General features: G+C 37.2%; 1 gene segment (V, D, J or C); it reads left to right on the plus strand.

Annotated features, from left to right (window-relative positions):
* Positions 1 to 70: 70 nt before the first annotated feature.
* LOC108937542 (T-cell receptor gamma chain C region C10.5-like) lies at positions 71 to 10,840 on the plus strand (the record flags this gene model as incomplete). The annotated part of the segment is given in 4 exon segments: positions 71 to 155; positions 9,332 to 9,643; positions 9,736 to 9,822; positions 10,153 to 10,840. Coding segments are annotated over 4 exon segments (630 nt in total), but the record flags the coding sequence as incomplete, so codon positions are not given.
* Between the last annotated feature and the right edge of the window lie 1,193 nt (positions 10,841 to 12,033).

Below are 12,033 nucleotides of genomic sequence, written 5' to 3' on the forward strand. Positions count from 1 at the left end.
CGATAACAAGGGGTTCCATATACATGTGTACATACAAGATGAGAACTATGAGTGTGTGGGTTAATTATAAACACACCTCATCGTTTTTGCCACGGTTTCCACTACTGTGGGCTACGGGAAAGTCTTTGGATCCGGCACCAAACTCATTGTCACAGGTGAATATATTCCTCCTTTTATCCATGCAAGGTGTCCTCTCTGTACCATTATTCTGTGTGGCTGTTCTAGGATTTGAGACATGCTGTTTCGTTCAGTTATGAAAGCAGCAAAAGGTATGTTTCAGGAGCACTAGTTCATGTACAGCAATGAACCACTGTGAGATGATGACTACGACTATAAAGTTTTTGGATCCGGTACAAAACTTCTAGTGACAGGTATGTCTCACCAGAGATTCTCGTAACAGTGAGGATTTTTTTCTTCATAATCCTATTGTGAAACATGCCATAGCTGTAATGCACATTATTCTGGAGCCACCTATGTTTTTGTTAAGCTCCCTGGAGCTGTGTGTCAGCTCGGGTAATAGGTACAAGGTTTTCGGCTCCGGGACTCAACTCATAGTGACCAGTAGGTACCTTCTTTCACCTGTCCTTTTTGATTATCATCTACTTGTATTTTAAATCTTGAGAATCCGTGTAGTTATGAGAGAACTGGGGCACACCGAAGCTAGAGGGCTGCAAATCACTCGTAAATATAAAATTGTGAACCAAAAAAAAGTTTGTCAGTAATTTTAGAAATAGTTGTGTTTTGGTGGGGCAGGTTGAAATCCCGTCTCCAGCTGTACATATATATATATATATATCCATTAAAAACTACACAGAGGTATAAATGGGTAAAAAACTGCAGGCAGCTTAACTTTTAAGTTGCTTTGTAGAAAAGCTTCAACTAAGTGAAGTTTGTAAATCGTGAAAGGTTTTTGGGTCAGGAATGGGTTTTAACGTGTTCAGTGTCTTTGTTGTGCAAATGATCGAATCCCTGCTGATATGATATGCTAACAAAGTGAAATTTCAGAGCAAAATAATTTTTCTGATGGTTCCTTACTTTAAAATAGACATTAAGTCATTTCAGACCAGTGGGACCAGAGCAAGGAGGTGCAAAGTCTTTGGCACAAAGTAAGACTAAAGTACAATATCTTTGGAGATTTGTTTTTTGGACAATTTTTGTGATTTTATCAGACTTGTTGCTGATTAAGAACAGGTATAAACTGTTCTTGTCATGGATATTGGATTAAAAATGGGTATTTTGGATCAGTTCAGACCAGTTTTCAGTTGGCCAAGTTTTACGGGCTCAAAAATGCTGGAATATATATCAATGACAGAGTCCTCAGTAGATATGAATCAGAACACATGCTGGGTTGTTTACACTTCTTGCTGGAATTCAGCCACCCTCAGTCTGTGTTTTACCAGCACAGTATGTGCTTAGTTCAAATCCCTGTACTGTTCCTACAGAATCATTCATAGCACATGCAAATCACTGTAGCATTTCCATTGTTTTATTATAATTTAGTATTTTGAGTAACAGTAACCATTCCTGATCCTCTGTGTTGGCTGGTTTCTTTCTATAACCCCGTTAACTCTGCTGGGTTTTACCCCGGTCCTGTTTGCTCTGCCACTTTTGTCCCAGTTTCAGTTACATTTACACAGATCTTTGTCATAATGTGTTTTTTGTAATGTAGTTTGGGGCTGTGGGGTGCTTGTCTCGGGCAGCTATCGTTATTTTAAGGTTTTTGGATCTGGGACAAAACTTCTTGTTACAGGTAAGCTTTATTATAGGTTCTTTTTTCCATTATTGCCGATCATTCTCACCACAGCTGTGTCTGCGGAGACATACATATTATTGGATATGATGAACTGTGAAGCTCAAGCAGTACCAACTCTATCCATGTCCTTTTAAAACTTAAAAATATAGCAAATGCCTCAAAAGAACAATGAAGGAAAAGAAATGAAAGTGGAAGCGCAAGCAGACACTTCTGGCAGTTCGGTAAAATAGCGGTTAAAGCAGATTTAAAGTTTCTGGATTTGACACAAATCTGGCAGGAGACATGTCTCATCTGAGCTTATCAAAGCAGTTATGATTTTTTCAATCGTAATCCTATTTGCGGATATGTCAGAGGTGTAAGGCGCATGATTTCGGAGGCATTTGTGTTTTTGTTAAGCTCCTTTTAACTGTGGGCTAGCTCGGGTGATAGGTTTAAAGTTTTCGGCTCCGGGACCCAACTCATCGTGACCAGTAGGTACCTTCTTGCGCCTGTTCTTCTTCACTATGGTGTTCTTATATTTTAAATCTCAATAAGCTCCTGAGTTGTTACTGAGCATTTATAAATAGCACTGGGATGTAGCAGAGCTTGAAAGTGACATTTCATAGTGGCAGATAAAATATTCAGCCCAAAAAATGTGATTATTAGTAATGCTGAAAATACAATTAAAGCAGAAATTAGATTCAGACAGGTCAGTAAATACGTATCTTCGTTGTGTAAATGACTGCATCACCGTTTATGGTAAGGGATGGAGTTAATTATTGTGCTAATGAAGATATACTAATAAAGTGAAAACCCATTTCACACCTGCAGGACTAGAACAGGACACTGTAAATTCTTTGGGACAAAGTAAGATAACATCCTGATGTCTTCCATAGCTCTAAAGCAAATCACCGCGGCATCACTGTTTTATTAAGATACATACATTAAGATATGTGAACATTAATGCTTCACGTGACACGTGAGATGTGCATCTGCTAAATTAAATTTAAATGTAAATTTAATGCATCATCAACTGTATGACCCCATAAACTATGCTTGGTTTTATTCCAAAATTTGTTTTGTCCCGTAAATTCCCAGATTGGGTTATATTTCTCTGGGCCTTTGTCGTAATGTATTTTTGTCATGCAATTTGGGACAGTGGGAAACAAGCTCGGGAAGAGCTTATGCTTTTGGATCTGGGACAAAACTTCTTGTTACAGGTAAGCTTTTTTATAGGTTTTTTTCCATTATTGCCAATAATTCTCATCACAGCTGTGTCTGCGGAGACATATATATTATTGGAGATGATGAACTGTGAAGCCCAGGTAGTACCAAATCCATGTCCTTTTAAAATTTAAAAATATAGCAAATGCCTCAAAAGAACAATGAAGGAAAAGAAATGAAAGTGGAAGCGCAAGCAGACACTTCTGGCAGTTCGGTAAAATAGCGGTTAAAGCAGATTTAAAGTTTCTGGATTTGGCACAAATCTGGCGGGAGGAATGTCTCATCTGAGCTTTTCAAAGCAGTTATGATTTTTTCAATCATAATCCTACTGCAGATATATCAGAGGTGTAAGGTGCATGATTCTGGAGGCATTTGCATTTTTGTTAAGATCCTTTCAGCTGTTAAATGATTTTTCCAATCGTTATTCCAAAATTTGTTCTGTCCCATATTGTCCCAGATTGGGTTATATTTATCTAGGCTTTTGTCGTAACGTGTTTTTGTCATGCAATGTGGGACTGTGGGGTTACAGGCTCGGGCAGAACTTATGCTTTTAAGGTTTTCGGATCTGGGACAAAACTTATTGTTACAGGTAAGCTTCATTATGGTGACTTTTTCCAGTATTGTGGATGATTCTCACCCCAATGTGTGCGTGTTTGCAGAAGCCATCGTAATACATCGTATTAAATGTCGGGTGAAGTTCAGGTACAGCCAATTCCCTCCAGAATTTCAGTCGAGGTCCAGACAAGCTTCCCTTCAGCAGATAGTTCTGCGTTACTTCAACTGTGTGTCTTACCACACCTAGTGCAGTTAAATGTTAAGTTTTTGTGAGACTCATTTTAGCCGTGGCTCTCCGGAGGTGGGTTGCTCAAGGTTTTTGGAACCGGGACTCAACTGATTGTCACCAGTAAGTACTCTAATCATGGGTTTTTTGCTGTCTTTCATTTGTTAATTTATGCAAATTGATGGAGCCATTGATAGTGTGACAGAACTAAAATATTCCATGTATTCTAGTGAGTTTTTCTTCAAATTATGAATCAATAAGTTATTATAGACTGGCAGAAGGAAAGAGGTGAATTATCCCTGGGTGTGTGTGTGTGTGTTTCTGCTATGAGAGCACACACTGTGGTCAGGGGCGAAAGTCTTTGGTTCTGGAACCAGACTTATAGTTACAGGTAAGAGATCCACGTGTGTGTGTGATGAGTCTTCTTGGGTGGGTGTGGGTTCTGGGACTGGTCTGGTGTTCTGGATCTGGAGTTAAACTCCAGAAGAACTGGACTTTCTGCAGGCCAGTGGCAGGGATAATGTCAGTGTAAGAGATTATAAAGGTTGTGCCCTTATACCATGTAGTTCTTTTGCTTTTGGGATGTTGCACTGTGGGAGGGAGGATGGGTCAAAACCTTTGGTTCTGGAACCAGGCTTATAGTATCAGGTGAGAGATTTCTTTATCTGTCGTCCGTGTATGTTCTTAGCATGAATTGCCGTTAGAAGGGCGTACCACGGTAATACAGCGACGCTTCTGAAGGCCAAATCCAAATTACAGTTAAATCCATCGGTTCAAACAGGATCTCGGGTTCTGTGCAGTAAATTCAACACTGAAATCACATTAAATTGTGTTCACTGTAATTAGAACACAAGCTTTTACCCTAAGTATATAGGATATGTACTGAATATGTATAGCTGTCCCCAGTAATGGCCCCTTGTGAGACTAAAAATGGACATATGAGGCCAAAAGATTCCTCCTGTTAGTGTCAGATTTTTAAACAAAACTCTAAATTCAAATGATTGAGCCACCAAATCAACATTAAATGTTGACATTATTATTATTATTCCCCTAGGTGCACAGGATATGTCTGTAATGCACAAAAATGACTAAAGCCACGATTAATAGAAACTGAAAAATGAATCTAAGAATCCAAAAAATTTTTTTTTTTTTTTTTTTTTTGAGTAAAACTACTAGATGTTTTATTTTGCATTTTCTGATTCGGAACGATGTGCTTTGAATGGAACACAACGTTTTGTGCAGGGAAAATTTAGAAATCCAGAAATTAAAAAAGGCCAAATGTGCATCTCAGAACAGTGATACTCTTTGCACTGATTTCCCCGCCACATTTTTGCTTTGCACTTAACGTCTGTGAGATTACACATCTGGTTATGTCAAAGTCTTTGGATCTGGGACACAACTTCTGGTTGCAGGTTTGTGCTTTAATTTTCTTTTTCTCATTTGGTATTTTAAATAGTTCCTCCGCTCACTGTTAATTATCTGTTTTAACCCGGTAATCAATAGACAACAGGTCACTTAATATCAATGTACCGTTATTTAAGGCACTGCAACATTATTGAATCATTTTTACTGCACAGATCGATAGATCTATGTGAGGAAAAGAGGTGAAGTTATTGTAAAGGTTCCTGTTACTGTGTACCTCGGGTGGTGACTCTATAAAAGTCTTCGGCTCCGGTACTCGTCTCATCGTGACTGGTAGGTGTACCATATTTCCCTTTAATATCACCTTGTTGTGATTCACAGCACCGTGACAGTACCGCTTTTACTGGGGTTCAGTTAATAACTTGCCCTGACAGTAAAATCGCCCTGTTAAAATGCACCCTCAGGTAGGTCTTATTCCAAATAACACAAGTGTGGCTTTAATTCTGATGATAATACTTGCGCAGGAGAGCAGAAACTCTCCTGTTACAGTATTCTTTGTGGAAATCCAGCGGAAATGTTAGGTAAATTTACCATAGTACAAAACCACACCACTTTTTCTTAGTTTTAGTGTTAACTGTCTATAAAAGTTGAATACAGGTCATCAAAACTTATAACTACAGATATGTTTTCTGAGTACTCAGAATATCAGTGATTGAAGTAAAGAAATTTAATTTAGGTAATTTCTCACGCCATTAAAAGATATGTTTGGCTCCCATCAAATATAGTATGGTAATATGTTTGTAAGGGTCATGACTTGCCTTTGAATTTCTTTGACGTAGTACAGTACCGTGCAGAAGACTTAGGCACTTAGATGTTTCGCAAAAATATTAGTTTTAGACAGTTATTTAATGTCTTCTGCATTGGTGTCAATGGGAAAGAGCATATTTTAGATCTCCAAGCATTCCTTTTGCAAAAAAGTTACAGTATTACAGTAAGGGTTTTCTATGTCATTTTGGGGACAGCTGGTAATGTAGTAGTTAGAGTGACTGCCTTTCGACCCGAAGGTCGCCGGTGCGAGTCTCGGCTCCGGCTGTAGTACTCTTGAGCAAGATATTTACCCTGAAATGCTCCAGTAAAATTACCCAGCTGTATAAATGGGTAAATAATTGTAAGCTGCTTTGGAGAAAAGTGTCAGCTAAATGAAGAAATGTAATGTAAATGTCATTAAAGAAAGTAAAATAGTAATAAAGCTTTTTCCAAATAGAGAACTTGAGGTCTTTGTATGGCAAATCGATCAAGTGAAGCAGGAGCAGCTGTATAGAGGCAATAAAACTGGATGAGGGACAACCATACTGAAAATGTGAGGTTTTCTCAAATGTGAATTTAACTCTCAAATCTTGCACCATGGCAAGAATGAGTATAGCAGCAAGACCCAACAAGGTAGTCGTCCTCGGGACAAGCGCTTGTTGACGATGGATGCTTACTGAGCTCTGTAGGAAGTTTATCAATTAAGAGCATTATTTTTGGAATCATTCTCACTTTACAGTTTTTTTTTCCCCAAGTGCCTAAAACTTTTTCACAGTACTGTATTTAAGGATTGAGCTGTACATGAGTCATGTACCATGTAATTCATATATTATAAACATGTAGATGATCATCCTATAGGACCTTTCAAAGGTAAGTGTTACATAGCTGTGGTACAAAGCAGTGCTTTTCTTTTTGCTCTGACCTGTTTCACTGTGGAACAGAGAGAAAGTGTTTGGATCAGGAACAAGGCTCATAGTAACAGGTAGGAGCTCCTGCTGCTTTCAGCTGTTCAGGACACTGTGGTGGAAGGAAAGATGGAAAAATGCTGTCTTTACATGCAATAGGTCGTGGCTTTGGTCCCAGCGGTCAGTCTGAATTCACACTGTGCTTTTCGGGGTGGATTTGGGCGCCTTACTGTACTGAGCCTTTGGGAAATAATGCTTCTCGTTGTTAGGTTTTTATTGCAATAAGTGCCGATTCCATTGTGTATCTGCTCCTGTGTGGATAAAGCAACCAAGTCAACAATAACATTTACCAGAATATATTTTTGGATCCAACCCCATTACTGTACTAAATTCATAACGGGGACAAAATCATCAGTCTCTTTGAAGAACACGAAAATGCACTGTTATGTTTCAATACATTTGTGTATGTATTTCATATATAATAAAATACTCATAGGCTCTTGTCTGAAGGCCAGCAAATTAGCAATAACATTACACATTAGTTAAAAAACTACTAATTTTGGCATCATTCATGTCTTAGGTTAATAATATTTCATTTGTATGTCTAAGTGTACATATACATACTGTATGTATATTTCTCTATATGTATATTTATATGTTTCAGTGTACAGTACAAGTATCTGATCTTTTTGTACTGCTAATTGTATCTGTGGGTCTCTGGTGTGTGGCGCAAAGTGTTTGGAACTGGTACTAAACTTATAGTCAGCGGTAAGTACTGTAACAAGTTACCCCTTCCCCTGATGTATTTAAGTATTTAATGTTTTCTTGCATTCTCTCAATGTGGTACTACCGTGGTACACCGAATCAACGCGATGTTAACTTGAAACAATTTCTCTGAGATTTTGCTCTGCGTAATTCTCCGAGAAACGGGTCGTGAACAAGACATCTAACACGTTAGAGATTCAGCTGCTGTTTTCCTACCAAACGGTTCAGTTGTAGGTGTTGGTGTAAACCACCAAAACGCAGGGTAAAGAATTAAGCTCGAAGCACCGACCTGTAAAGGCCACTCGGTGTAAGTTTTTATACCTATTTTCTACTTATTTACAGATGTATAGTGAGGTCATCCTTTTTACTGGCTACTTTTGGGATCCCTGTGTGGGTAATCAGATTAAAATGTAGTGAGAAACCATGTATTTGTGTCTTTTTAAAGATGTTGGGACATCTGGCAGCGTACTGGTTACAGCTGTTGCCTTTAGACCCAAAGATCATAGATTTGATTCCCACCTCCAACCATAATCCCCTTAAGCAAGGAACTTACTCTGAAAATTACTCCCGTAAAATTGCCCAGCTGTGTAAATAACTGTAAGTTGTGTTGGAGAAAAGTGTCTGCTAAATGAATAAGTATGGATATATAACAAAACTACATAAACTTGAGACATAGGACTCTTACTCTTTGAAATTCCTGAATAAAAAGAATCTAAAACTTGGGATAACAGCACAAGTTGATACTTCTTGCTAGAGATATTAATAGTCAGAGCCACTCAGTCCCAGCTCCTTCTCGAGTGCTGTTAAAAACAAGGTACTTACACTGAATTGCTTTACTAAAAAATTCCACCACCGTGTAAATGCACAAATCATTGTAAACAGCTTAGTATGCAAACATAGTAAGTCATTTTAGAGGAAAATATCTGCTAAAAAAATAAATAAATAAATAAATAATAATACACACATCTTCTGAATGGCTTATAATAATAATAATAATAATAATAATAATAATAATAATGTGAAAATATAAAAATGTTATAGGAGCTGTAGCTTGTAATTATAGGATTGTTTGATTTAAAACATACTTCTTAAAATTTTTTAAAGCACTACTTTGTTGGTCAACCCACAGCTCTATGTTGCCTTTAAACGGAACATGCAGTGTAAGGACAGCACACTGTAGCGTAATGTACTGCCTTTGCATAGGTCTGTTTGATCATTCTTTTTTCTTTATTAAAAACTGTTGTTTAAATCCATGAAACAGGCAAAACACATCAAGTCTGCTGTATGAAAAGTCTCTGATGTATTTTTTTTACTTGTAAAAATTCGATTTTAGGTTCTGTTCCTTAGATTTCAAAGCATTTCTAGATATGGTAACTTTACCAAACATTACCGCCTTTAGTACCTTCGCTGTCACTCCATGATGGTAAAATGGTCCCAGCGATACATAATATATTAGCAGCACAAAAAAATTAAGTGCAGGAACCTCTGGAATTCAAGAGTCTTGAAACAAAATATGCGGCATTTATTACCTTTTTTTGAGACAGTTTTCACGGTCTGTTTATATGCAGAGCTAAAGGACACTATCAGGGTGTCTCTGTTACCACAGTACAGGGATCTACTTGATTAACGTTGTGAGTCGCTTTGGAGAAAAGTGTCAGCTAAATGAGTAAATGTCATGTAAAATGTAATTTCGAACGACCATGAGTCCCAGACTAATCGGCGATTTAACAGACTGCTATGATGTCTCTTTCTCAGATACAGAATCGAAGCCTCCTACGGTGACTACGTACATTCCTTCAAAACCTCACGAAAATAAGGCCTCCTTGCTGTGCGTGGCCACAGACATGTATCCAAATGTGGTCAAATTCATATGGGAGAAAAAGGACGGAAACGACTGGAAAAATGTGCCATCAAATGAAATGAGGACCCTGCAGCAGGAGGAGGAAAGTAGGGTCTCCAGCATCATGATCATCGACAATGAGAAGGCCGAGCGGGATACCTACTCCTGTAAGGTGCAACACGAGAAGGATCCTAATCCCAGCAGAGGAAAAAGAGTGCCAAAAAAAAGTAAGCGCTGTCCTTATATAGGTAATATATAATGTCTTCAGCTGAAGTTATTTTTTCATTTTCATGCTTTTTTTGACTTGTCACACCATCAGGTGATCTCATTACCCCCAATGACCCCAATGTCCCCAAACCTTCCTGTGTGCCCAAGCTGAGTACACCTCCGAGCAACACATCAGATGGTGAGCATGCATTGCCTTTATGGCCAGAGATTTGACTGAACTACACTAAATCTGCATTTAAGAATGTACTCTGACCAGTACATGATATTAATATGAATATCCATAGCTTATGATTTCATAGAAAATCACTAGAAGACCAAACGGCACTTTGAGTCGGCTGGATTACTGTGCTCTGTTAAAAAAGAAGGACTCCCAGAACAGCGTATTTATAATGATTTCAATGTCAAATACACTTTATTAAAATGTAATACGTATGATTTTTTAAAATTGTTTTAAATGAAAATGAAAAGGCCTGCATTTAAGGGCTTTCTTTTCCATCTGGGCTCGCAGAGATCCGTTCCTTCAAGAACCCGAATGAGCTGACCAACCTGAACATGGTGACATTCTCCTACTCCGTGATGATCCTCAAGAGCATGATGTACTTCGGCGTGGTGTCCATGATCATGTACAAGAGGTCGGGCAGGTCGCTCTGCTGAAGAAAGGAGCCCGGCTCTTCACTCATCATCTCCTCGCACCTTATTGTCAACGCAGGAGAACAGCACATGCATGGAGAACATGTAATAGCGAACACAGTGTTTTATAGTAGCTCATAATTCTAAACCTCTGATTGTACTTATAGATTTTTACATTTTTTATTGTTGCTAAAAGTAAACTGAGTGTTTTCATGTCTGTGAAGTGATATACTGTACGTTTCACGAAAGTATATAATTATTATTATAACTGTATAATTCTTATAATTATATCAGCAGTTCTTATAATTAAGACAGTCATCGTTATAATGAACACTGATTTTTGTTTCCTTCGACTCTCACCGTTTTTGTACATGAATTCATATTAATATGATATTACGGCTGTAATAAGGAGAAAATTTCCAGAAGAAAATATTGTTTGGATTTCTATAGCGCTGTGATTTAATTGTCCTTTGTTGTTTGTACATTATTATACCTGTCGTGTACCTTTCAGACTCCATCAGTGGAAATGTCTGTTTTAAAAGAAATTAAAAGCGGTGGTTGCAAAACAGTGTATTGATGTGCTTTGTTGTTCACTGTTATTAACCATAAGTGGAGCTGAAAGGGGTGGTTCAAATCATTTCTATATGGTTAGTCACATGCACTTTTAAATGAGTGATGAATAATCTGATGAATAATTAAAAATCGGCCTTTCGGGAGCATTTTTGCGCATCTAGTTCACACGAAAAGGACTTGCAGTGACACATTGAAACGACTAAAAACAAAGGGGCAAACAGCAAACACATGAAATTTGTGCTCGTCAAAAATGAGTCCGAAGTAAATGCAGTTTCGTTGTGCAGGAAAATTAACGAAAGAAGCCGTTACTTTTGCGTTTTTACTGGGGTCCTGAACAATATTCACTCATCATTCCCACAAACACGCACTTATTACAGTATTCAGCTTGGAAAATAGGTAATATTGTATAATATTATTTTATAATATTATACAATATATAAATAATAAATATGAATGTATAGAAAAATATGCCTTGAATAAATAATATGTAAACTGAGAAATTAATATGATCTTTTATAATATTATTATAGTTTATAGCTTAAATTTGACTGAATACCTTTTGTTAGAAAATATTATAATAATATTTTTGAACAAAAGGTATTCGATCAGATTATTAATGAGTTCCTATTTTGACATCGTTCACAGTTTTACTTTTTAATGTTTTACATTAATTTCCATACCACACCTGCTAAATTAACTGTTACCTAAATGTAATCTTTCTCAAAATTAACATCCCAGAATAAATCACATCAGTTCTTCTGGACGTTTTTGTTACAATGCGGTCAACGAATTAGTTTAATCCAGACATATAATAAACTATTTCTCTCTTAGATATTTTTAGGAATTGAAATTTTCACCGACAAACTCTAACTAATTCTAACTATAACTATATTGACATGTGGTCCACATTTTCATTTCATCCACATTTTAATGTATAACTTTAATTGAAAATAACTTTATTATTATTATTATTATTATTATTGAGCTATTACAGTAAACAATAAAATACATTAGTTAATTCACTGTATGTGAGTTGAAACGTGTGTGTTTCCATGTTGCTCGGCTGTACCGCTCATCTCTGTTATTTTACTAACTCAGTACAGTAAAATACAGTGATAATGTCCCACAGCAGCGTTTTTTCTTTTTTTTTTAATTTGCGGTGGGTGGCTCGTGCAGCAGACGAGTT

The sequence above is a fragment of the Scleropages formosus genome, chromosome 7, assembly GCF_900964775.1.
Source record: "Scleropages formosus chromosome 7, fSclFor1.1, whole genome shotgun sequence".
Taxonomy (NCBI): domain Eukaryota; kingdom Metazoa; phylum Chordata; class Actinopteri; order Osteoglossiformes; family Osteoglossidae; genus Scleropages; species Scleropages formosus.